The 27687-nt window shown below is 46.3% G+C and overlaps 1 protein-coding gene across 1 annotated transcript in view; it reads right to left on the minus strand.

The window, feature by feature from the left end:
- Window positions 1-27687, minus strand: part of LOC135223649 (delta-1-pyrroline-5-carboxylate dehydrogenase, mitochondrial-like) — a 186885-nt gene that overhangs the window by 49531 nt on the left and 109667 nt on the right. The window contains exon 5 of the mRNA XM_064262299.1: window positions 26939-27060. Within this exon, the coding sequence (XP_064118369.1) occupies window positions 26939-27060 (122 nt within the window). The remainder of the gene's footprint in view (window positions 1-26938; window positions 27061-27687) is intronic.

Here is a 27687-nt window from a genome sequence, read left to right on the forward strand (position 1 = left end):
TGGTTCAGTTGTTCTTCTTCTTCCCAAAAGTGGGAGGGACTAGTTACCTATAGCCAAAACAAACAAGAATTGCTACTGCAAATTCTGAATTTTAACTGTCGATACTAGAAACTGTTAGCTCTGTAAATTACTTGGTAAGTTACTTATGTAAAAATATCATTTTTCATAAAATAAGAGGTCCCATTTACAATATAATGGTGTTTGCAGAATCAGAGATTTAACCAGACAACCGGTAATAACTGGCTATGTATGATTGTAGAGGACACCTTGGGCTGGACATGTGGTTAGAATGGACGAGGGAAGAATCCCTGAAGTGGTTATGGAAGGATCAGTAGAAGGGAGAAGACCAGTGGGGAGACTGAGGATGTGATGGAAAGATAATGTGTTTAAAGATCTAAGAGAATTGGGAGTGAAGGATCCTGAGAATAACTGGAGAAATGCAGCCCTCAACAGAGGAATGTGGAGAGGTCTGGTGGAAGCAGCCATGGGCCAAGAGGCCAGAGAGCCACTGGAGTGATTGAGTATACATTTACAACTTGCAAAAGGTATAAGATACTTTACACTTTTTCAAATTCAGTGAACCTCCCATATTTGTGTTCTCAAGATTAGCAGAATCAGCTATTCGAGGGTTTCTCTATGGAACATATCTACCCATTATTTGCAGAAAGCTCGCCTATTCCCAGTATTTTGCGCTGAGAAATATTCACTAAATGATGTATTTTCATATTAATTTCATGACTAAATGCACATTTTGTAATACAACTATTAAAATATTCAGGTATAAGTATTTTAAGAGAGTTTTCTTGTGTTTGAACAATCAAAATTGGCAGTTCTAAGTGTTTTTAGAGAGGTTTTCAGTATCTGCGGATTTTAACTATTCATGGGGGGTTCTGAAACGCATCCCCATGAATATAGGGGTTCACCATTACTTATAAAAGGGATTTTGACAAAGGAAAAATCTATTTCTGGGGGAAGATCTGTGTCACCCGGTGAAATGCTCCTGTATAAATAGATGTTAAATATACCATAGAAAAAGCTAAATGGAATGCTGAAGTTACTACCCTCAGCTCGATCACCCATAGGGCGTCGGTATAAGCCCAGGGGCGAGTGGAGGCCACTACCACAGGTTTTCTGCCAATTAGAAGATTCCCTTCAAAGCCCCTCTCTAGGCAGGTGCCGTTACAAGGACTACTACATCTACCTTCCGCTCGCTACTACTACAACTCACGCCCGATGGCTTCATTCCTGGATTACGCACCCAAGCTTGGGCTGGCTACAGGGTGGGGACCAGGAAAAGAGAGGGATGGGTTCACCGGGCGACACAAGTCTTCCCCCAGCAATAGATTTTTCCTTTGTCAAAATCCCTTGTCTGGGCTCGACCTGTGACGGCCGGTGAAATAGTATCAGAGTATGGCCATACAAGCTTGGAAGATACAAAATCAAAAGATACAAGGAAAAATAAAAATTAAATGTTCTCTTAAAATTAAGTTTTAATAACCAATGTAACGTAACAAGATACAATGGTAAAAAAGGGGGAACAAATATGACCAGATTCATACAATCCTGGGAAAACAACAGGTAAGGAATACAAAAATGACAAATATAAACTATGTACGTACATGTCCGGCAATGGATTGATAAGCAAACCAGCCCGGAACCAGAGGGAGATAGGTAGGGATTACGAGCGAGGCAGGTAGGAAAGAGTGAGTATCAAGGGAAAAATTTTGAGCAGAATAAAGGAATAGGAAATAGAGTTCTAAGACTCGGCCATCTCAGGGGAGATGATGCTCCCTGCAGCCACTGCTGAAAATTTAAGGGCCTCTAAATTCTTGAGATAGTGGCGTCTAAATACTGAGGGAGATTTCCAACCCGTATATTTCTTAAGATCCTCAAAGTTCATATTGTGAAAATAGTTAATTGAGGTAGCCACTGCCCGGATATCATGGACGTGAGGAACTGAATCCGGATTGGCTTGTTTAATAAAATAAAGGATTTGTTGTCTAATTCATTTTAAGGAAATGGTTCCACCTTTCTCTCTAATAAAAAGAGGACCTGAAGACTTTTCAGAAGTTCTGGCTAGATAAGATTTTAGTGTGACAATAGGACACAATGATGAATCCTGTGTGAAAAGTATAATTTTCCATGGAGCCCACCTGTTTTGTGGGTCTTCATTCTTGGCCAAGAATTTCCGATCTGGGGATAGTAGAACTTCAACCGATGGGAGGAAATCAATGTGATTTGGGTCTCTAGAGAGAGCCGACAGTTCAGATATTCTGGCGCCTGAAGCCAGACTCATTAAGAATAAAGTTTTCCTGAGAAGGGTTATATATGAGCATGAATCATTATCAGTGTCTGAAGCTAATTTGAGTACATCGTTTAAAAACCAGGAGACCGTGTGGGGGCGGTCCACTGGTCTCAGACGGGCACATGCTCGAGGGATAGAAGAGAAGTACGAATCTGTCAAATCAATATTAAAGCCAAACTGAAAAATCTTCCTTAAGGCAGATTTGGTTGTAGTAATGGTACTAGCAGCCAGACCTTTTTCAAACCGGGTTCTAAAGAACAAAATTGCCAGATTCGTAGTCATCTTTTGGGCATCTGATTCTTTTAGAAAGATGGCCAATTTCTATACTGCAGAATCATACTGTCTGAGTGTTGACTCTCTTTTATCTGATTCTATGAACAGGATGTTTAGTGGATCGACACTAGCATCCTTTTGAGCCGCAAACTTCATGAAGTCCATAAAGTTAGGGCATTTAGAATTTTTGAGGAAGCTGACACAGTCCGAGTTTGTACTTCTTGAGTCAGTTCTGGACAGGGAACCCGTCTGGGATGGAGATTCAACTCTAGTAGAAGAGGAAACCAATTGCTCTTCGGCCAGTTGGGTGCAACCAATGCTACCTGTCCTGTGAAAGATCTGAGTTTGTGCATGACTTTCATCAGGAGGTTTACTGGTGGAAATAGGTAAATTTTCTGCCAACTGTTCCAGTCTATGGACATCGCATCTGTGGTGTGAGCTAGAGGGTCCAGGTTGAGAGCCACATAACACGGGAGTTTGTGATTGGACTCCATGGCGAACAGGTCTACCTGAAGGCCCGGGATTTGATTGCAAATCCAACGGAATGACTTCATGTCCAAGGACCACTGCGACTCCAGCGGAGTCGTTCTGGATAGCAAGTCTGCAATGACATTCCGTACTCCTGCCAGGTGAGTAGCTGACAGGTGCCAATGATTTTTCGTTGCTAACGAAAAAATTGCAATCATTACATGATTTACTTTGCTCGACTTGGAGCCTCCTCTGTTTATGCAATGAACTATCACTGCACTGTCCGAGACTAATCTTACATGACTGTTTTTGACTGGAACTAGATGTTTTAAGGTCCGAAAAGTTCCTTGAACCTTCTTGTACTGGGAGTAGCCCCCCCAACCACTCATAGAGGCGTCTGTGTGGACTATCAGAGACGGCGGGGGAAATTGCAGTGGCACTGACTTGGAGAGACTCCGGACTTCCGTCCACGGACGGAGTCTTTTCTTCAATATCGGCGGAATCAGAGAGATCTTGTCTCTGAATTTGTTGTTGGCTCTCTTCCGCCAGACTCGATTGATATCCTTCAGCCTGGCTTTCAACAGGATGTCTGTTATTGAGGTAAACTGAAGAGAACCTAGAATTCTCTCTTGGGTATGACGAGAAGCCTTTTTGTTCTTGAGGAACTGTCTCGTAGCCTTCGCTATCTCTCTGCACTTCTTTAATGGGAGAGATAGCTTGTGTGAGGTTAGGTCCCATTGGATTCCCAACCACTGAAAGCGGGACGCCGGGATGAGACGAGACTTTTGCTTGTTTATCTGGAAACCCAGATAAGCTTGTTTTCCTAGTTTGAAGCCTAGGTATGGAGAGAAGTTTCTTGCTATTGGAACATGATAGTAAGCGTCTGTAAGATCTATAGAGGTGGTGACGACCCCACGGGGAAGTAAGGTCCGCACCTGCGAGACGGTCAGCATGGGGAACTTGTCGCATTGAATGTATGAGTTGAGACGGGACAGGTCCAGAATCACTCTTCGTTTGTCCGAGTCCTTCTTTGGTACAATGAACAGACGTCCTTGAAATTTCAGGCGATTGACTTTCTTTATTGCCTTCTTTTGAAGGAGATCTTTGGCATAGTCTAGTAGGTCTGTCATTGGAGCCTGGTGAAAACTGACTGGTGGAGGAGGCCCTTTCTCCTATTTCCACCCCAGACCTTTCGATACAATGCTGTGGGCCCATGAACTGAAGGTCCAATGGTCCCGAAAGAGATACAGCCTCCCGCCCACCTGCGGGGTCTCACTGGTTGGTTGAGGTCTTACCTCCCCTGCCTCCTCTGAAGCCTCTGCCTCTAGAGCCAGCTCTCTACCGGAAGGCACCTCTGGCTCTGCTACCCCCTGCATGTTTGTTGTAGCCATGAAATGCTCCTCGTGACTCAAAGGAGGCGTTGAAGGCTGGGGAGGCTACTAAGGCCGTTGAAGTCGAAGGTTGCTGAGCACCAGGACAAACTGCTGCTGTGGCTGTGCCTTGGATGTCGAAGGCTTGCCGATCTGGGAGACAGGAACTGCTTGGACAACTGTCTGAGGATGAGAGGACTGGAAAGGCTGGTATTTCCTCAGCCTCTTCCTAGGTTTGGATTGTGGTCCGGGGGCCTCAAACTTCCTTTTGAAGGGAAGTCCCCAACGGACACGAAGGTTCTGGTTAGCTCTAGTTGCCTCGCTGAGGACGTTGTTAACCACGTCCTCAGGGAAGAGGTTGGCACCCCAGATCGAAGCCTTTATGAGCCTGTTTGGTTCGTGTCTTATGGAAGCATTCACAAAGACATGCTTCCTGCAGGCTCGCCTAGCCATTATAAAGTCATACAGGTCTGATTGGAAGGCCTGTAATAGTGACTTTGTGTGGACCCGAAATAGAGGCTCATCTGCAAATGTCGTAGCAGTCAACTCCGCTGTGGTGACTGAGTTAATCGACCTACTCAGCCTGCATCTTGCCTCGAATTCCACTTTGACCATGGGGCCCGGAATTCTAGGCAAACATTCACTGAACTGGGCAGAGGCACACTCTGGGTCGAGTCTGCCCACCGTGAACGTTGCCGGAGCGTCAGTCCAAAACTCCATATTGCCAGGGAAGATCAAGGAGGTAGCCTCCGTCTCTTTTAGCTGAGGTAAAGGTTTGTCCTCTACCACAGCTTGCAGAGTAAATTCCGCCACCTTCGACGTACAAGGAGTCGGAACTCCTTGTGGGGCCACAAACATCGTAAAGCATCCTTTATGGGGTGTCAACTTTGTGTCAGCGCACTCCCAATCTGTAAGGGTGCGGACCCATGCAGACTGGGCTTGGTCACTCGGGTAGATGACTGTCTCCTTCGGGACTTTGTCTACCCTGACTAGCGCATCTTCAGCTAGTCTAGCGTAGCCCGGAAAGGGAAATTGAAGGCCCGCCGGGAAGAACTCAAAGTCTTCTACTGGTCGGGTTCCGCAACCTTCGATCGTTAGCTTTCCGTCCGAGAATGGGGCGTGCAGAGCTAACTGCCACAGGTTGCTGTTCTTGAATGGCGGCAGCTTGGATGCGTATGGTATCGTCACGGACTGTGGTCTGGTCCCGGACTGGAGGAATCTGGACACTAATTCCTCCTGGGCTTGGAGCCTCTGGGTCAGAGACAAGATTGATTGACCCGAGGTCTCTAGGCCTGAGGCAAGTCGAGTGGACACCGACTCAAGTTTGGTGCCCACTACCTCGCTCATCTTCATCATGGGAAGATTTGCAAAGGCCTCCTGGTCGAAGCCGGACTCCATCGGCCTGGCTTTGGAGGACTTGGTTCTCGACCCCTTGGGTGGGGGAGAAGCTTTGGAAGAGGAAGTCGATGGCTTGGGAGCCGAAGACGACCTTGCAGAGCCTGCCGGAGAAGGCTTGGATACCTTTGGCAGGGATCTCGTCTTCCAAGCTTTGACCTTGGGGTTGACCGAGGCCGATCTATCCCAAGTGGGGGCGGACTTTGTAGAAAGCCCTGGAAAGAAGGGGGAGAAGAAGGAGCGGGACTAAAAGGGAGACTACCTGCCTCACTTACCTCCCTACCTACTGCCTGATCCTCTGTGGCCATCGGTTCGCAGTGAAGGCTGATGGCCGCGACTTCCTCTGTAACCATGTCACACAAGCCCTCTTGGTCCTCCGGGAGGGGTTTAGTCTCCTGACGGATGCCCTCAATAATGGGATCCGCCACAGATGCAGGTACAGCCGCCAAGACCGGAGCGCCCAGGTATAGGAGGGAACGCAGATCTTCGGACAGCACGTAGGGCTGGCCAAAATCCCCACCCAGGACTTCAGGGATGCCATGGATGCAGTCTTGAGCAAAAAACTAACCTGTAAAAATAATCAAATTAGGATCCCCCGTGTCAAAGAAATTTCCCAAAGTCAACGTATAGCAGAAATTTCATGGAAATGACGAGGCGAGAATGTTACTTACCGACTCATCTGAGATGATCCTGACCAGTTCGTAGCAAACTGTGCAGGTGTCCGGGTGCCAGACCATATACTCTTCTACCGGGATGGCGCAGTTGGCATGAGATCGGCAGACCTTATGGCATGAGATCGGCAGACCTCATGCCCATACGGCTTATACAGGGCGGCCGGACATCCCGACACCTGGCAACGGACCATCTGCAAGTTGAAAAGTCAAATGAGTATCATTAAGTAGAGGCGCCGGAGTTAATTCCGGCCAGATGGATGCACTTTAACCAGATATTTAATCCGTTAAAGGCAATAACGGTTATCAATTTCAACTTACTGGATAATAGAAAAAGCTCTGGGTGTCTCCGCCTGCTCCAGAATCTGTCCTCAAGATCGGCAAAGCTATAACCAGCGGAGAGGGCCTGATACGAGCAGAACAGGGGGATAAGGTAAGACCTAAGCCTGAGTCTGATCACATCACAGCAGATTAATGCAACATAATCAAATGTAGGCACATTATCTGAGCCCCGTTCCGTCCCCACCGAAATGGGGAACAGCGATAGGAAAGAAGACGGAAAACTGAGCGACGGGAACAACGGTACAATAAACTCCAGTATATTTTCCCTGGCGTGTGTGATGGTAGACCACACTATGTCGGAACTAATACGGATCCGGAGGCATACCTACAGAGGCTAATAAAATATATAATCTAACGTAATCTCTTAAAGGCTTCACCTACTCCGGAGTCCATAATCCCACTATCATAATAGTAAATGCCGGCGGAGACGGGCTGATACGAGCAGAACAGGGGAAAAGGTAAAACCTAGGCCTGAATCTGATCGCACCGGGGAGAGAAGCGATTCTAAGGTAACTAGAAATGCAGCTCTAAGCCCAATTCCGCCCCCACATGAGAGGGGAGGCGGAGACAACAGGGAGAATAGCCAATTGAGCGGCGGAGCAGTGGTACGTATAGCCTGCTGGTTGGTGTGATGGTAGACCCCACCTGACCAGAGGACCTATGGGCCCTGAGACATATTAAAGAGATTACACAAATTACTAACAACCAATCTCCTCCAACTAATCCCCCCTGGAAAAGATATATGCTCTAGCGGCCGTTCATCGGTAGGATTACTTGAACTGCGAGCTAGCTAGGCAGCACCGGACAAGACCGGCGCGGGGGGGGGTCTGGAGGAGAGTGGACAAGTCGTGATCGCCTGGCCACAGCCACCGATCAGTGATCCACCAACTATCAGGAGCTGTAACAAGATTACCACTAAAGGGAGCAGAAGACACCCTAAAGGGGGGCAGAGGCCCAGGCTACACACAACAAGACAAACATAAAATAAATGATGAGGAATTACTGGAAGAATTGTAAAAGAGGAACAACAAGAGAGGGAAGGAATACATCCAGCAAGGACCTAGCCTAACCCTCCGAGATCGGTACGGATCCGGTCAGGTAGGCTAGCCCAGCCTCCAAAGGAAGTCATGAAGTGGACGGATAGAACCTAATAAAACCCTCCAAAATCGAAAAATTCCGATCTGGTCAGGTACGATAGGTCTAGGCCCAACAAATATGACACGAGAGGGACTCTCTGTCCTGGACCGCTCTCCCAGCAAGCACATTAGCGAAGGCAGGGGGCGGTAAGGGTGGGGCCGAAAGGGTGGAGGGGCAGGGCTACCTGACCTACCTTCCAAAACCTAACCTCACAAAGAATATGAATATTTATCATAAATGTGCATATAATTGAGTGGATTACTGGCTAACATCGAAAATACAATAAAATAATGCATGCATAAAATTCGCGAGAGAGAGAGAGAGGAATCGCCCTCTCCACAAAACTGGCGTACTATAGGCTAGCTAGAAGCCAAATTACACTGCTCGCGTATAACATGAAAATAAACAAATAATACGTACGAAGGGGAACGAACACGCTCCTGAGGGACTGAGGACAAAAGCCAAAGGCTAGAATAACGAAAAATAAACATATAACAAGAGACATCAGAGTACGTCAGGAGCGAGTTAGGGCCTACAACGTAAGGATAAAACTCGTAAAACCAAAGCTCCAGAAACAACAGGCGCTAGAATAATGATGGGGTATACGAAAAAAGTGGTATAAACAGTTAAAAGCAAACAGTGAGGTAAATATTATCATAAACAAACAATGGGAAAGAAAGCACGCGTCGAATGATGCACCCAAGATGGTGGATGTAAAAGAGCGTCAGCCCGGTTCGCGAGAACTAAGGGGCCAAATAAGGGTTAAAAAGGGATGCATCATGCCCTCATGAGACACAGAAACATAAAATGGAATACTCAACTTGGATGAAGAAGCTTGGGGCTCTGGAGCAGACATGGCTTCGTCAAAAAACACAGAAAGAGGGCAGCGAGAAAGACGTGTGTTCACTGAAAGCGCGCTAATACAGGAATGAAGCCATTGGGCGTGAGTTGTAGTAGTAGCAAGCGGAAGGTAGATGTAGTAGTCCTTGTAATGGCACCTGCCTAGAGAGGGGCTTTGAAGGGAATCTTCTAATTGGCAGAAAACCTGTGGTAGTGGCCTCCACTCACCCCTGTGCTTATACCGACGCCCTATGAGTGATCGAGCTGAGGGTAGTAACTTCAGCATCCCATTAAGCTTTTTCTCTGGTATATTTAGCATCTATTTATACCTAGAAATGCGTGCTACAGGAGCATTTCACCGGCCGACACAGGTCGAGCCCAGAAATTAGGACAATTAGTATGTGACATACCATAATTCATAGTTTCCAAAAACTTTGTACATCAATTGCAAAAATGTATTAGATTTAAAAAGGCATAATACACACAGACACATACATACACATACACACACACACACACACACACACACACACACACACACACACATATATATATATATAATTATATAATATATATATATAATATATATATAGGTTATATATAAATATATATTATAGTATATATATATAATATTATGTTCAATATCACATTACCGTGATTCATTCTACATACATCGAGCCTAACAAAAGTCCTTTAATATGTAATTCGCTCTTACCCTCCCGGAATTAATATATTTTCCATATTATGCTTAACCGAAGGGGAATTTTTTTCTCGATTAATAGATTTTGCCTGGTGCCTGGGCACGAACCCAGGAAGATATTCAAATCCGGACGTCATGAGCGACAGAACTTTTACCTACCCCACCACCGCGAAAGAGGCCATAAGTTTATGTCGTCTTTCTCCCTCAAATACCTTTCGCGCTCAGGTAATTTGTTGGTTTTGGAGACAACATCAACCCGCCTCGGCTCCGGTAGCGTTGTAGTGCTTTTTGACAACACGTAGCATTTAACATAAGTCATATCACATTACCGTGATTCATATACATACATCGAGCTACAATGTCCTTTAATATCTAATTCGCTCGACCTCGGAATTAATATATTTTCATATATGCTTAACCGAAGGGGAATTTTCTTCTCAATAATAGATTTGCCTGGTCCTTGGCGTGAACCCAGGAAGACATTCAAATCCAGGAACGTCAGTGAAGCTTTTACCTACCCCACCACCGTGAGAGGCCATAAGTTTATGTCGTCTCTCACCCTCAAATACCTTTCGCACTCAGGTAATTTCTGGGCTCAGCTCGTGTCGGCCTATGAAAGTATCCTTAATATCATTCTTTCTAGGTAAAATTAGCCTAAAATTACCAGAGAAAAACAAAATTAAGAAAATGTCAGTAAAACTGACTCGCTCACTCTTAAAAAGAAGTGTCGGTATGATATAGGGGCGAGTGTGGAACACTACCACGAGCCAAACACCAATTAGAACTTCCTATCAGGAATCCCCCAAGAGAGAGCTGATACCAACGGGCGAAGCAGCCTCTACTACTACTACTAGAGGACGCCACGGACAGCAGCGCCCTAGCGGACATCCTTAATTTTTAGCGCTAGCGACAAGTCGCCATTTTCTTGTGCTCGTGCTTTTTTGGATTTTATCCGTACAATCTACGATGGAACGCTCTGCAATTGCCACGGCTAAGTTAAGTAACTCATAAGTAAATATTTTTACCACATTTTTATCTTCCGGGTACCAGTATTTTCTCTTAATAGGTCATATACGGTTCCCCGGTTGTCTCGTGGCGGCCATGCCGCCTCGTAAGAATTCCGGTCCTCCATACTGGGACTCTTATACTTATGGGCTTACTTATCACGTTCATTGTTTTACATCGAGTTTTAGCTAGTTCAGCCCTCCTACCATTCTCTTAGCTTGGTATTTAGGGCTATTATTATTTTTCCGGCCAGCATCCCGGCTCTTGCTCTACATCGGCTATCGCTGGCTCCGAGTAGGCTTCTGTTTCTTGGAACAGTCTGCCTCCTCCTGGGCTTCTTTCTCTTTTACTAAAAGTGTCTCTTCCATCTTTCGATGTATATATTTTATTTAGGGTGTTAGGCTAGCCTAGGTGCTTGTTCCGTGTATTGGTACAGCTTGGTTCACGTGGCCCTCCCTACCACGGTTGTGTTGCTCGCGGCCTAGGCCACTTGCGGTCACGTGTTCCATAGCACCTTACCCTACCCTTCCCTCCCTTTCTGGTATAGGGAGAGCTGGGGGACCCCTTGTGTAGGGCGACACCTGACACGTCGCCTCTCTTTTCCTCTCGAGGCAGGGTCCTCCAGCCGTGAGGGCGACCACATGTCCGGGTCTCCATGCGGGTAGTGGTGAGGCGGGGAGGTAGGCCACCCCTCTCCTTTTCGCTCCCCGCCGTGTTTCGCCGAGACCTTCCTCCCCCCATCCCTGTTGCTCAGCCACCTCCCTTGCGATACGAAAGGAGCCTTCCGTCGCAGCCGGGGCACCTTTGGTTATAGGTTACTGGCTCCGCTAGCGGGCGGGGTGGGCACTACGACGTGGTCGGTTGCTTGCCTACTATCCTTATATCTCTCCCCCGCTACCGGAAGGGAGCTTACTCCTTACCTACGCACTCTTCTAGTAGAACGGGCGGAGAGAGGTTGTTTTTTTATTATTATTATTAAGGATGGGGGATATACCCACCCTAATTGATCAATATTTTACAATGAATTGTGTATTATTGTTATTAATTTATCAACACCCTCCCGCCATTTCCGTCGTGGTTTCCTTTACCACCACTCCTGGTTGGTTGTCTTTTGTGCCTCCGCCATCAGCGGAGCCATAGCCTAGATACCAACCTAGTTACCACACGTATTTTGGCGGGGCTCTGGTTTATTCTAACTTTATCGCTCCGGCACCAACGGAGCTTATGTTAGACTGTAAGTGTTTACCTTGTACTCATGTACTTTTCCACTTACAGGCTACCAACTGCCAGGTCCTAGGGTGTAACGCGACGCTGTTTGACCCCTGTGGACACGATGAGTGTAGGTCTCACGCCCCCTGTGCCACGTCCTACAACGAGACGATCGTCTGGCACCCTGAAGCCTGCGCCATCTGCTACGACTGGTCGGTTCAGCTGGGAGATGGGGTTAAGTCCATTATAGGCTTACTTATTATTTTACTAACAACTTCTAGTCGTAAGTTTGTTAACCCCGTTCACCATTGGCAGCTAATCTCACCTTTCTTTCAGGCTACCGGTGTGAGGGAAGTCGCCCTCGCCACCCTGAAAGCGTGGGTGGGCGGCTTCGGGAAGAACGCCGCCAAGGGCCAGCCCTACATTTTGGACAGGAAGCTGGCCGTCCAGATCTTCCCCGCGGGCAAGTCGACGGGTTACGTCGACCCCTTGTCCGCTGCCCCGCTGATAGCCTCCATCCAGCAAGACCTCCAGCAATCATTTGGGGTCGTAGCCTCCCAGGAGTCGGTCCCGGACGTCGCTGCCCTGGACCTTAACCTTGAGCCTATGGCGGTAGGTGGGGAGGATTTGTTGGTTGAGGTAGGTATGTCGGGCGCCCAAGGTCTTTCCTTGGGCGCTCCTGGATCTTCTCCTGTCCCCTCTTCTTCCGCTTCATTCCAAGGCTTTGCGGGATCTGAGATCCCTATTCGCTCTCCCGCTCTCTCTGTACCTCCTAAGGAGAAGGGAAAGAGAGAACCGAAGACTCTAGCTAAGTCGACTTCTAGGAAGTCGTCTTCGTCTTCTTCGGCTAGGAAGTCGTCGACTTCCTATGCCGATGCGGTGAAGGCAAAGCCGAGCTCTTCTCAATCAAAGAGCTCCAGAAGCAAGGCTTCGAAGGAGAAGGCTCGCGCTCCCGCCGAGTCACTGCCTTCTCCCGCCTCCACTGCTTCCACTCCGGCTACGCCGGTAGGGGTAGCAAGCACCAGCACCTTCGATCCCTCTACTTTCTCAGCAGGGGTGATGGAACAGGTGGGCGTGCTAGTAGGCTCACAGATCTCCGCACTGGGGACACGGTTCGAGCAGATGTTTGCGCAGTTATCAAACAGTCTGTCTCAATCTGGACAATCAATCCAGGATCTCTCTAACAGAATGAGAGAAAATGAGGACCGAGTAGCTGGGCTAGCTCAGGCTCCTCCCCCAGTCTCCCCAGCATCTAGCACGGGGATTCTTCAACTCCCGCCATATGACTCCTTGCCAGCTTTCTCTATGGAGAACCCATGGAGAGTAGCTGCCTACGCTCCATTCAAAGATGGAATGATCTCTATCTCGGAGTGTGGAACTCGAAGGATTGAGGACTTCGAGTTTTACCCTCCGGTGGGTCTGACGCAGCCTTTCATCGGATATGCTAGGCTGACGCCAACGGCTTCTGACGAGGGAAGACAAAATCTCTAAGGAGTCGGTCCTTTATAGTAGAGATCACGCCCAGCGGGAATGGGTTCATTGCCTTGAGGACTGGGAGTGTACGAACACGAAACTCCAGGCCTACAAAGAGTCCCTTCACTATTTTCGCGACGGAAGAGGAGGTTTCTCTTCCGTTCGCCACGAAATTAGTGGAGAAGTCCCTTCAGGCAGTCCTCAAGGATGAGCCCATCCCACAGTTGAGGGAGGCGGAGTCTACTTCTCCGCTCTTCCCGGCCTTCGGAGAATTGTGGGAGAACTTGCCAGCTACGTTCACGCTTGGTAAGCTCAAACCGGACTGCGCCATGGACCAGTTCGTGAGAAACTACTAGGCTGCCGGATTCCCTAATCCAGGCAGAGTTCGATGCTGCGGAACTAGGTTTGGCTGGCAGGTCCCTCAATTCCCTCATAATCACAGAAATGGCTGCCCTTTCCTACGCTACGGAACCGCTGTTCAAGATTCTAGCGAAATCTCAGTTTCAGACGGTTCTCACGGACGCTTTTGACTTATTTCCAGGCTAGGTTAGGAACTGCCGGAAGCAGTCTTACAAGATGTGCACCATCAGGCATGAGCCTAATAGACTCTTGGCTGCTAGCATGTGGGGGAGCGGATCTCTTCCCAGAGTCCGCGGTGAACGAGGTACACCACGAAGCTGCTAGACTCAACCAGATCCTTAGAGCTAGGTGGGGGTATTTCCCTCAAAGAGGAAACAGGAATCCTTCCCACTGCTGGCAAAAGAAACCGAAGAAGGCTGGTAAGGAGGTTCCAGCCATATAAAAAACTCCCAGCAACAGCAGCAATTTTTGTCAGGCGGTCCCCCCAGTTACCCAACAGGGACAACCTGCCACCTCTAAGCAGACCAACCGCCTCCATCCTCCTGGGTTGCCCCGCAATCTCAAACCATGCACTTCCTACGCTATCTCGCCGGCCCTTCAACCCATGCATATGAGGCTCAAGGCTACACTCACCGAGAGGAAGGGCGAGAGGTTACTTTCGTCAGCGTGGCGTAGGAAGGGGTACGAGGAGTAGACAGTTCAGAGGAGGGCGTGGTGGCCACCCGCCCATCAAACAATGAGGCTCCCCAGGTAGGTGGGAGGCTGTTCTCTTCCGCCACAGGTGGGGGTTCAGCAATTGGCACAGAGCATAGTGTCCAAAGGATTAGGCTGGAGTTGGATTCAAGATCCCCTCCAATCAAATCATTTCATCAGATACCGTCAAAGGAATTGACAGATTACGCGGAAGAACTCCTTCAGAAAGGAGCTATTGCGAGAGTCAAACATCTAAAATTCAAGGTCGCTTATTCAGCGTGCCAAGAAAGGCTCAACAAAAAAGAAGGGTAATCTTAGACTTGTCAAAGCTAAACTCTTTCATTCGCTGCGACAAGTCAAGATGCTTTACCCTCTCGCAAGTAAGGACCTACTTCCGCGTGGAAAGCCGTCACATGCTCCATCGATCTTACAGACGCATACTATCATATCCCTATAGCCAGGCACTTCGCCCATTCCTAGGATTCAGGCTAGGAAATCACACCATTCTCATTCAAGTGATGCCCCTTCGGTCTGATGTAGCCCCAGGGTATTTCACAAAGATAGCAGAAGTGGTTGTACAATTGAGAGCTCAGGGAATCATGGGTAGCAGCATACCTCGACGATGGTTGATCTGGCACCAACAGTCGAGGAATGTCTCAAAGCTACCAAAAAGGTAGTTCACTTTCTGGAACATCTAGGGTTCCAGATAAACAAAACGAAATCCAGACTTACTCCGGATCTCGTTTTTCATGGCTAGGAATCCAATGGGATTTTTGTCTTCCCCACAATCTGTCAATTCCCAATGGTCAACGGAAGGATATCAAAATCTGTCAGGGCAATTTCTCAAATGCAAACAAACGTCAAGAGAAACCAGAGAAGATAATCTAGGGTCTCTTCAGTTTGCTTCGGTAACCAGATTCCTTCTGAAAGCAAGGCTGAAAGATATAATCGAAAATTTGGCGTCAAAAGCAAACTCCAAATATCGAGACAAGTTGTCATATTTTCCACAGATCCTCCGCAACCAACTACGGCCTGGTCAAAAGTAAAGAACTTAGCCCCCCCAAGAAGTACCCCTTCAATATCCCCTCCCAGTGTTAACCATTCACACGGATGCATCCTGTCCGGGTGGGGGGGATACTCTCAATTCAAACAGGTTCAGGGGACTTGGTCAGTTCAATTTTTCCTTCCCGCTCCACATAAACGTGTTGGAAGCAATGGCAGTATTTCTTACTCTGAAGAGACTGCTTCCCCCGAAGAAGTCTCATCTAAGGCTAGTTTTGGACAGTGCAGTGGTAGTTCATTGCATCAACAGAGGAGGTCCAAATCCAAGCATGTGAACCATGTCATGATAGCCATCTTTGCATTAGCAAACAAAACACAAATGGCATCTGTCTGCCACTCACCTGGCAGGAGTAAGGAATGTGATAGCAGACGCCCTGTCCCGTCAGTTCCTCTGGATCAGAGTGGTCTCTGACTTCGGGTCATTCCGGTGGGTAAGCCAAGAGAGTCCCAGGTCTCCAGGTGGATCTCTTCGCCTCACAAGCGAACCACAATCTCCCTTGCTATGTGGCCCCAACCTGGACCCTCTGGCTTATGCCACGGACGCCCTGCGTTGGATTGGAATCAGTGGAGGAGAATTTATGTTTTTCCTCCAGTGAATCTTCTCTTGAAAGTCCTAAACAAACTAAGGTCTTTCAAAAGGGATAGTAGCTCTGATTGCACCGGACTGGCCCAAGAGCAACTGGTATCCTCTTCTTTTGGAATTGGGTCTCCGACCCTCAACGGATCCCCAATCCCAAACTATCACAATCAGTACAAATGAGGACTGTGTTCGCTTCCTCAGGAACTCTCCAGACCCTAACTTATGGACTTCATGAAGTTTGCGGCTAATAAAGATGCTGACAATTGATCCACAAAGAATATTCTCTTTTCCTAGAATCAGATAAGAGAGAGTCACCATTAGACAATATGACTCAGCGGTTAAAAAAAATTAGCATCTTTCTTGAGAGAATCGAACACTACAACCATGACAGTTAATTTGGCTATATCCTTTTCAGATCCTTTTTATTTGAAAAAGGTTTTTTAGCAGCTAGCACGATTACCACCCCATAAATCGGCTTTGTTGAAGAAAATCTTTCAAGTAGGTTTTCAGATAGATTTTGACTGAATCTTATTTCACATCTATCCTAAAGTCCTGCTAGACTTAGAACCTTCTCAGAGGCCTACTCAGTTTCATGGTTCTTAAAATAATGATTCCTCAACTAGCTTCAGATACTGACAACTCATCATGTACATTCATAATGCTCCTGAGGAAGACATTATTCTTATTAAGCCTAGCCTCAGGAGCTAGAATTTCAGAAACTGTCGGCTCTATCCAGGGATGCGGGTCATGTGGAATTCCTCCCATCAGGAGAAGTTCTACTTGCTCCGGATCGTAGCTTTTAGCCAAAATGAGATCCTCTTGCAAGGTGGGCTCCTTGGAAGGTTATCCCACTTCCACAGGATCCTTCTCTGCTGGCCCAGTATCAATCTTTAGAGCCTTTCTATCTCGTACTTCTTCTAGATCCTCAGGGTGCTCTCTTCATGAGAGAAAAAGGTGGTACTTTATCAGTTAAAGGCATTAGACAGCAAATCCTTTACTTCATTAAACAAGCTAACCTTGAGTCATTCCCGAAAGCCACATGATATCAGGGGAGTAGCCCCACCTCAATTAATTATTTTCAACAATATGAATTTTGAGGATCTTAAAAAAGAAAAGTATACTGGATGGAAAATCCCCACCGACGTCCTTTAACGGCATTATTTAAAGTCCTTGGAATCTTTAAGTTTTTCAGCAGTAGCAGCGGGAAACATAGTTTCCCCTGATACTGTATAGTAGTTTGTAGTATAGATCCAGGTCTCCTTTTCCTACCTTAATCAGCCAACATGCCTCACCCTATTGCAGGCTACTCAACATCATAGCCTTAGCCGTTGAATCATTTTAGTGGGTTGTCCCTTATTTTTTTGCTAGGGACATTCCACACTTGTATGATATGTACTTCAGTGTACCTACCCTTTTAGTTTTTATGCTAGGGTAGGACACAATATGTTTGTATATATTCACCATTTTTGTATTTATGTTTAACTTCAGTCACAATGTGTTTGTATATATTTTACTAAGATTTGTATTATTGATGGATTTTCAGTGTACCTACCCTTATTTTTATGCTAGGGTAGGGCACAGAGTTTGTATATTTTTTATAAATTTGATTAAGTAAATCCCCTTTTTTCTTTATATTACATTCTATTATTTTACTGTTTATATAGTTAGTTTAAGTGCTAATTTTGTATGCTGTAATTGAGTTACTTATATTATATCCATCATTTTACACGGTTTTCATTTGTTCCTTTTCCCCCATCTTGTCTGTTTCTCTGGTACTCTTTTTCCATAGGCCGACACGAGCTGAGCCCAGAAAAGGGATTTTGACGAAGGAAAAATCTATTTCTGGGTGATTGGCTCGTGTCGCCCTATGAAACCCCCCTTGATGGTTGTTTTTCCCCCCCTTGCAGGACAAGAATGTATTTAGCTGTTTTAATTAAGGATGTCCGCTAGGGGCGCTGCTGTCCGTGGCGTCCTCTTAGTAGTAGTAGTAGAGGCTGCTTCGCCCGTTGGTATCAGCTCTCTCTTGGGGGGATTCTGATAGGAAAGTTCTAATTGGTGTTTGGCTCGTGGTAGGTGTTTCCACACTCGCCCCTATATCATACCGACACTTCTTTTTAAGAGTGAGCGAGTCAGTTTTACTGAATTTTCTTAATTTTGTTTTTGTTTTCTGGTATTTAGGTAATTTTACCTAGAAAGAATGATATTAGGATACTTTCATAGGGCGGACACGAGACAGCCAATCACCCAGAAAATAGATTTTTCCTTCGTTCAAATCCCCTTTTGTTGGTTTTGGAGACAACATCAACCCGCCTCGGCTCCGGTAGCGTTGTAGTGCTTTTTGACAACACGTAGCATTTACATAAGTCCATATCACAATTACCGTGATTCATATCATACATCAAGCTACAACGTCCTTTAATATCTAATTCCCTCTACCTTGGAATTAATATATTTTCATAAATGCTTAACCGAAGGGGAATTTTTTTCCTCGATGAATAGATTTTCCTGGTCCCTGGGCGCGAACCCAGGAAGACATTCAAATCCAGGGTGAGAGACGACATAAACTTATGGCCTCTGACGTTCCTGGATTTGAATGTCTTCCTGGGTTCGCGCCCAGGGACCAGCTAAATCTATTATCGGAGGAAAAAAAATTCCCCTTCGGTTAAGCATATATGAAAAAGGATTTTGACGTAGAAAAATCTATTTCTGGGTGATTGCTCGTGGTCGCCCTATGAAAGTATCCTTAATATCATTCTTTCTAGGCAAAATTATCTAAAATTACCAGAGAAAAACATAATTAAGAAATGTCAGTAAAAACTGACATCGCTCACTCTATAAAAGAAGTGTCGTGAGAATAGGGGGCGGAGTGGGATCACTACCAGAGTCATTTCACCAATTCAGACCTTCCAATCTAAAATCCCCACCCAGAGAGAGCTGATACTAACGGGTGATGCGGCCGCTACTACTACTATACTGAACGCCACGGACAGCAGCGCCCTAGCGGTCATCCCTTAATCTATGAACATCTTGTCCTGCAGGGTGGGTAAACCCGGAGACAGGGTGGGTTTCATAGGGCGACACGAGCCAATCACCCAGAAATCCGATTTTTCTCCACGTAAAAAATCCCTTTTCTGGCTCAGCCTCGTGTCGGCCCTATGAAAGATACCAGAGAAAACAGACAAGATGGGAATAAGGACAAATGAAATCAGTTGTAAAAAGAGGAATAATATAAGTGAATCAGGTATATTGATACAAAATACTTTAAACTAAGTACTTAAAAAGCTAACTTATCCTAAACAATGACATGATAAAGAAAGCAAACAATATAAAGTACTTAAAATTAACTTATATTAAACATAGTAATATCGAGTAATGCAATGCAAATTAACAAAATAGATTCACTTAAGTAAGGTATTTACATAATATACAAACACATTGTGTCCTACCCTAGCATAAAAATAAGGGTAGGGGGACACTGAAGTTACATTATAAGTACATAGTGTGGATGTCCCTATCAAAAATATAAGGGACAATCCCCACCCAATTTGCTCTCAGCGGCTAAGAACTAGAGTATCCGAGTAGCATGCGATAGGGTGAGGCATGTTGGACGAGGTAGGGTGAAAGGAGACCTGGATCTATACTATGACTACTATACAGTATCAGGAGAAACAATGTTTTCCCGCTGCTACTGCAGAAAAATTTTAAAGATTCCAAGGACTTTAGGTAGTAGGACGTTTAAAGACTGTCGGAGATTTCCATCCAGTATACTTTTTAAGATCCTCAAAAAGTTCATATGTTGAAAGTAGTTAATTGAGGTGCTACTCCTCTGATGTCATGTGCTTTTGGAAATGAAATCAGGATTGGCTTGTTTAATGAAGTAAAGGATCTGTTGTCTAATTCCTTTTACTGATAAAAGTACCACCTTTTTCTTTCATTAAAGAGAGAACCTGAGGATCTTGAGATGTGCGAGATAGAAAGGCTCTTAAAGTTGATACTGGGCAGAGAGAAGGATCTTGCAGAAGTGGATGACTTTTCCAAGGAGCCCACCCTTGCAGAGGCAGGGTATCCTCATTTTTTAGCCAAAAAAAACTACGATCCTGGAGCAAGCAGAACTTCTCCGAGGGAGGAATTCCACATGACCCGCATCTCTGGATAGAGCCCGACAGTTCTGAAATTCTAGCTCCTGAAGCTAGGCTTAATAAGAAAATAACGTCTTTCTAAGAAGCATTATGAATGTACAAGACGAGTTGTCATTATCTGAGCTAGTTGGAGGACATCATTTAAGAACCATGAGACTGCAAGTAGGCTTTGAGAAGGTCTAAGTCTAGCACAGGCTTTAGGAATAGACGTAAAGTAAGATTCTGTTAGGGTCTATCTGGAAACCCAACTGAAAGATCTTCCTCAAAGCCGATTTATGAGTAGTATAGTGCTAGCTGCTAAACCTTTTCAAACAAGGATCTGAAAAAGGATATAGTAAGTTAACTGTCATGGTTTGTAGTGTTTTTGATTCTTTCAGGAAGGAGCTAATTTTTTAACAGCTGAGTCATATTGTAATATTGACTCTCTCTTATCTGATCTAGGAAGAGGATGTTTTGTGGATCAATGGTTAGCATCTTTTGTTAGCCGCAAACTTCATGAAGTCCATAAAAGTTAGGGTCTGAAGAATTTCCTGAGGAAGCGAACACAGTCCTCATTTGTACTGATTGTGACAGCTTGGGATTGGGAATCCGTTGAGGTCGGAGACCCAATTCCAGAAGCAGAGGATACCAGTTGCTCTTGGGCCAGTCTGGAGCAATCAGAGCTACTAGTCCCTTGAAAGTCCTCAGCTTGCTCAAGACTTTCAAAAGAAGATTCACTGGAGGAAAGACATAAATTTTTTCTCCACTGATTCCAATCTAACGACAGGGCGTCCGTGGCATAAAGCCAGAGGGTCCAGGTTATGGGCCACATAGCAAGGGGAGCTTGTGGTTCGCCCCTTTTGTGAGGCGAAGAGATCCCCCACTTGGAGACCTGGGACTCTCCGGCATATCCACTGGAATGACCCGTCGTCCAGGGACCATTCTGATTCAGAGGACCGACCGGGACAAAGCGTCTGCTATCAGGGGTGCGGGACAGATGCCATTTGTGTTTGTCTGCTAGTGCAAAGATGGCTATCATGACATGGTTCACATGTTTGGATTTGACCCTCCTCTGTTGATGCAATGAAACTACCACTGCACTGGTCCAAAACCAGTCTTAGATGAGACTTTTTCGGGGGAAGATAGTCTCTTCAGGGTAAGAAATTACTGCCATTGCTTCCAAGACTTTGTTATGTGAAGCTGGCGGAACTGACTGACCAAGTACCCCTGAACTTGCTTGAATTGAGAATATCCCCCCCACCCAACCCGGACAGGGAGGCATCCGTGTGAATGGTTAACAATGGAAGGGGAATATTTGAAGGGGGTACTAGTTTGGCCAGGTTCTTCACTTTTGTCCATGGACGGAGCTGATTGCGAAGGATCTGTGGAATTTACTGACAACTTTTGTCTCGAGATTTGGCGTTTTGCTCTCGATCGCCAAAACTCGGTTTATATCTTTCAGCCTTGCTTTCAGGGAGAAAATGTCTGTCACTGAGGCAAACTGAAGAGAACCTAGGATTCTTTCCTGGTTTCTCCTTGATGTTTGTTTGCATTGAGAAATGTTTCACAGACTTGGCTATTTCTTTCCTTTTGACCACCGGAATTGACAGATTGTGGGAAGACAAATCCCATTGGATTCCTAGCCACTGAAAACGAGACCTCTGGAGTTAAGTCTGGATTTCGTCTTGTTTATCTGGAACCCCTCCAGATGTTCCAGAAATTGGAACTACCTTTTTGTGGCTTTGAGACATTCCTCGACTGTTGGTGCCCAGATCAACCAATCGTCGAGGTATGCTGCTACCATTATCCTTGAGGTTCTCAATTGTTGAAAACTACCACTTCTGCTAGTTTTTCGTGATACCCTGGGGGCTACATTCAGGACCGAAGGGCATCACTTTGAATGAGAACGTCTGATTTCCTAGTTGAAGCCTAGGAATGGGGCGGAATTGCCTGGCTATAGGAATATGATAGTATGCGTCTTTGTAAGATCGATGGAGCATGTGACGGCCCCACGGGGAAGTAAGGTCCTTACTTGCGAGATGGTAAGCATTTTTCTTTTGAACTTGTCGCAACGAATGAAAGAGTTTTAGCTTTGACAAGTCTAAGATTACCCTTTCTTTTTTTGTTGAGCCTTTCTTTTGCACGCTGAATAAGCGCCTTGAAATTTTAGATGCTTGAACTCTCGCAATAGCTCCTTTCTGAAGGAGTTCCTCCGCATAATCTGTCATTTTCCTTTGATGGTTCCTGATAAAATAATTTGATTGGAGGAGGATCTTTGATCCAACTCCACCCAATCCCCTTGGGACACGATGCTCTGTGCCCATTTGCTGAACCCCCACCCTGTGACGGAAAGAGGAACGCCTCCCTCCTACCTGGGGAGCCTCACTGTTGTTGGCGGGTTGACCTCTGCGCCTCCTCTGAATGCTTCCCCTTGCCGCTCTCCCTGTGCCACGCTGGCGAAAGTGGTCCTCTCGCCCTGCTACCTCTCTAAAGCCTATTAAAGGGGGCTGGGTAAGCTTGACCTTCATACATATAGTTGAAGGCCGGCGAGACTGCGTAGGAGGTTGAGGGTTGCGACTGAGGGGACAAAACAGAGGATGGGTTGGGCCTGTTTCGACGGTCGATGGTTTTGTCCCTGTTGGGTACTGGGACAGCCTGAACGAAACTGCTGTTGCTGCTGATGTTTCTGGTAAGGCTGGAACCTTCTACAAGGAACTTCTTGATTTCTTACCAGCAGCAGGGGGCGGATTCTTGCTTCCTCTTAGAAGAGATGCCCCACCTAGCCCTAAGGCTCTGGTTTGAGCCTAGCAGCCTCGTGGTGCACCTCATTCACAGCGGACTCTGGGAAGAGGTTCCGCCCCCACATGCTGGAAGCCAGGAGTCTATTAGGTTTCGTGCCCTATAGTGCACTCCTGCAGAACATGCTTTTCGGCAGTTCCTCCTAGCTTGGAAGAAGTCGAAAAGCATCCGTCTGAACTGTTTGAGCTGAGACCTTGGCCAGAATCTTGAAAAATAGCGGTTTCTGTGCCATACGACAGTGGCCGCCATTTCAGTGATAATCAGTGAGTTGAGGGATCTCCCAAACCTAGTTCGAGCATCGAACTCCGCCTGAATCAAAGTATTCAGGCAGCCTTGGAAGCTTTTCGCCAAACTGGTCCATTGCGCAGTCTGGTTTAAGCTTACCAATCGTGAATGTTGGCAGGCAAGTTTCTCCCACAATTCCCCCCAAGGCTGGAAAGAGCGGAGAAGTAGAATCAGCTTCCCTCCACTGTGGCATGGGCTCATCCTTGAGACTGCCTGAAGAGTCGCTTCCAACTATTTTGGTAGCGAACGGAAGAGAAGCCTCCTCCTCCGTCGCAAAAAAATATGAAAGGACTCTTGAAAGCCTTCCTGGCGCTTAGTGTTGGATACACTCCCAGTCCTCCAGGCAGTGACCCATTCCCGCTGTGCGTGCTCTCTACTATAGCACGTTTTCTCGGGAAATCTTGTCCTCCCTAGTGAGGGCCGCCACTGTCAGCCTAGCATATCCAATGAAAGGCTGAGTTAATTCCCCGGAGGATAAAAAAACTCGAATCCTCAAATCCTTCGAGTTCCACACTCCGGGAGAGATCATACCGTCCTTGAATGGAGCGTAAGCGGCCACTCTCCATGGAATTATCCATGGAGAAGGGCTGGTAGCGACTCATATGGAGGTAGCTGGAGAATGCCAGTACCTGCTACTGGGGAGATTGGTTGAGGAGCCTGAGACAGCCCAGCTACTCGGTCCTCATTTTCTCTAACTCTGTTAGAGAGATCTTGGATGGATTGGCCCGACTTGACTGAGGGTGTTTGACAGTTGTGCAAAAACATCTGTTCAAACCTGTTCCCAAGGGCGGAGACCTGCGAGCCGACCATCTCTCCCACCTGTTGCCATCACCACTGCTGAAAAGGCAGTGGGATCAAGGACTCGGTCCCGCTACTCAAACCGGCTTTGCCGGAGTGGATGCGGTGGAGGCCGGAGAAGGCATTGGCTCGGCTGGAGCGCGGGAGCCTTCTCCTTAGAGAAGCCTTGCTTCTAGAGCTCTTGGAGTACGAAGAGCTCGGCTTAAGCCTTCACCGCGTCAGCATAGGAAGTCGAAGACTTCTTTGCTGAAGAAGACGACGACGACTTCTTAGAAGTCGTCTTGTGGAGGGGTCTTCTGTTCTCTCTGTCCCCTTCACCTTTGGGGGTACAGAGAGAGCGGGAGAGCGGGCAGGATCTCAGATCCCGTAAAGCCTTGAAAAGAAGCAGTAGAAGGGGGACAGGAGAGATCCAGGAGCGCCCAAGGAAAGACCTTGGGCGCCCGACACCCACCTACCTCAACCAACAAATCCTCCGCCCCTACCGCCATAGGCTCGATGTTTCAGGTCCAAAGTTTTGCGACGTCTGGGACCGGCTCCTGCGTGGCCGCGGTGACCCGACTACTGCTGCACCTCTTGCTGTATGGAACGATGAGAGGGCTGCCCGAGATAGGATCAAACGTAGCTGTTGATTTGCCCCGGGGCCGCCGGGGAAGATCTGAACAGGCAAGCTTCTTATCTAAGATGTACGCTGGCCCTTGGCGGCGTTTTTCTTCCGAAGCCGCCCACCCAAGCCTTCAGGGTTGCTAGGGCGACTTCCTTCACGGCGGCAGCCTGAAAGAGAAGGCGAAATGAAGCTTCTAGTGGCGGGGACGGGGTTTAACAAGCTTATGACTAAGTGTTATTAGTATACGATAAAGAAGTCTAAAATCGACTTACCCCCCCCACCATCTGACTGACAAGGTCATAGCAAATGGTGCAGGCTTCTGGGTGCCAGACGATCATGGCGTTGTGGGTCGTGGCACACGGGGCGTGAGTCCCTGCACTCATCGTGGGCGCAGGGGTCGTACAGCGTTGCATTACACCCCCCAGGACCTGACAGTTGGTAGCCTGTAAGGGTTGGGAAGATACATAAGTATCAGGAGAACACTTACAGCCTAACAATTGCTCCGCTGCATGCCGGAGCGTGAAGTTTAGATTAAAACCAGAGCCCCGCCATCATACGTGTGGTAACTAGGCGGTTTGGGAATTGTCTAAGGCTACGCCGGAGACAAATAGAAGAGATATCCAACCCATAAGGTGTGGTGGTGAGCCATGAAACCACGACGGAGAACGACGGAGATGGTATACACACAGTTAGTTAATACTAAAATTCACCGTAAAATTAGGGTACATCCTTATTTATAACAAAATATATATAAAATCTTTTCCCCGTCTACTAGAGAGTGCCCGGGTAAGAAGCAAGCTCCCTCCGGTAGCGGAAAAAAGGCAGGAGATAGTAGGCAAGCACAGACCCACTAGTAGTGAACCACCCCGCCCGCTGGCGGAGCCAGCCAAACTATAACCAAAGGGGCCCCCGGCTGCAGGCGGAGGCTCCGTTCGTTACAGTAGGGGGAAAGGTGGGACTGAGCAATGGGGGGGGTTCCCGGCATAATGCGGCGGGAGAGAGAGAGGGGGGGGTGGCCTACTCCTCCCTGTCTCAACAACTACCCGCTCGGTGACCCGGTACCCGAGACAAGTGGTCGCCCTATACCCCAGCTGGAGGGAGCTCCTGGCCTCCTCAGAGAAAGAGGAGGAGGCTACTGTGGTGTCATGGTAACCAAGGAGTCCCCCAGACCCCTCCCTATACCTGGTAGGGAGGGAAGGAAAGGGTAAGGTGCTATGGACACGTGACCGCAAGTGGCCTAAGCCGCGATAGCAACACAACCGTGGAAGGGCCACGTGAACCAGACTGTACCAACACATGGACATGCACCTAGGCTAGCCTAACACCCTAAATAAAACTAAAATACATCGTAAAAGAGGGAAAAGACACTTTTAGCAAAAGAAAAAGAAGCCCAGGAGGAGGCAAACTGTTCCGAGGAACAGTTGACTACTCGGAGCCAGCGATAGCCGATGAAGAGCAAGAGCCGGGATGCTGGGCCAGAAACACGGAATAGCCCTAAATACCAAACTAAGAGAAATGGTAAAGGGCTGTCCTAGCTATAAAAAACGATGTAATAAACGATGACGTGATATAGTAAGCCCATAAGTATAAGAAGTCCGGTATGGAAGACCGGGAATTCTTAACATGAGGCGGCATGGCGCCGCCACGAGTCAACCGGGAGACCGTATATGACCTATTAGAAGGAAAATACTGGTCCCTGGAAGACTAAAATACGGTAAAATACTACTTATGAGGCACTTAACTTAGCCGATGCGATGGCAGCACGTTCCATGGTGAATAAAAGAGATAAATCCCAAGAAAACACGGCACGAGAAAAAAGCGTACAACGTGTAAGTGCTAATGATTATGGATGTACGCTAGGGGCGCTGCTGTCCGTGGCGTCAGTAGTAGTAGTAGTAGCGGCCGCATCACCCGTTAGTATCAGCTCTCTCTGGTGGGGGGATTTTAGATTTTTTTTGAAGGTCTCTAAATGGTGAATGACTCGTGGTAGTGATCCCCTCGCCCCTATTCTCATACCAACACTTCTTTTATAGAGTGAGCGAGTCAGTTTTACTGACATTTTCTTAATTTTGTTTTTCTCTGGTAATTTTAGATTAATTTTGCCTAGAAAGAATGATATTAAGGATACTTTCATAGGCCGACACGAGCTGAGCCCAGAAATATATTAATTCCAAGGTAGAGCGAATTAGATATTAAAGGACATTGTAGCTCGATGGTATGTATATTATATATTATATATATATATATATATATATATATATATATATATATATATATATATATATATAATATATATATATATATATATATATATATATATATATATATATATATATATATATATATATATATATATATATATAATATATATATATGTGTGTGTGTGTGTGTGTGTGTGTGTGTGTGTGTGTGTGTGTGTGTGTGTGTGTGTGTGTGTCAAGTTCTCCATACCTAAGGAAATCTATAAGCTCGGCAGCAGAATCAATTTCAGCTTGTATAACAGTTTTACTCTGTCCGAGCATTGTAGTAGCATTTAAATCTTGTCGATATTTTCCAGCCATCAGGTCTGCAGCCTGAAAATAAATAAATTTTCTTTGAAAAACACAAAAACTTTGATTGAATATAAGCAGAACGTATATCTTATGAATATCTTTAAATAGAAAATGGATGATATTTCATTATAATCTGGGTCTGAGATCATCTTTGGGATGCTTCTGTAAAACTTTACTGAAAATCTCATCACAGCTATATTACGTAAAAAAAGACAATACTTTTTACTATATAACCACTACTTTACATTAGTCTTATTATCCATTTGGGCCAAACAATCCACAAGACATTTTCTGGCCACAACTGGCAATCTAAATATCTACCCTCCATTGTCTGTCTGGTGGCAAACCTAGTCATTTGTGTTATCTCGACCAGTTGCAAGGAACAAAAATGTTAGGAGGGTGGTAGCTCCTGTAAAGTAATGGGGTTGAATAGATAAAATTGATTTTTCTTAAAAACAAAATTAATTTTTAATACAAACCAATCAATTTACAATTACCTATCTTGTGGAGTCAGTGCACCAACACTTCAGAAGTATGTACATGCAGGTAAAACATTGCACCAATTTGTAACCCATCCATTTCTTATATAGTCAGAACTTATCAACAGAAACTAGGATTGGGTTGTAAGCACTTCCATTAAACTTACGG

Source organism: Macrobrachium nipponense, chromosome 10 (genome assembly GCF_015104395.2).
Source record: "Macrobrachium nipponense isolate FS-2020 chromosome 10, ASM1510439v2, whole genome shotgun sequence".
In the NCBI taxonomy this organism is placed as follows: domain Eukaryota; kingdom Metazoa; phylum Arthropoda; class Malacostraca; order Decapoda; family Palaemonidae; genus Macrobrachium; species Macrobrachium nipponense.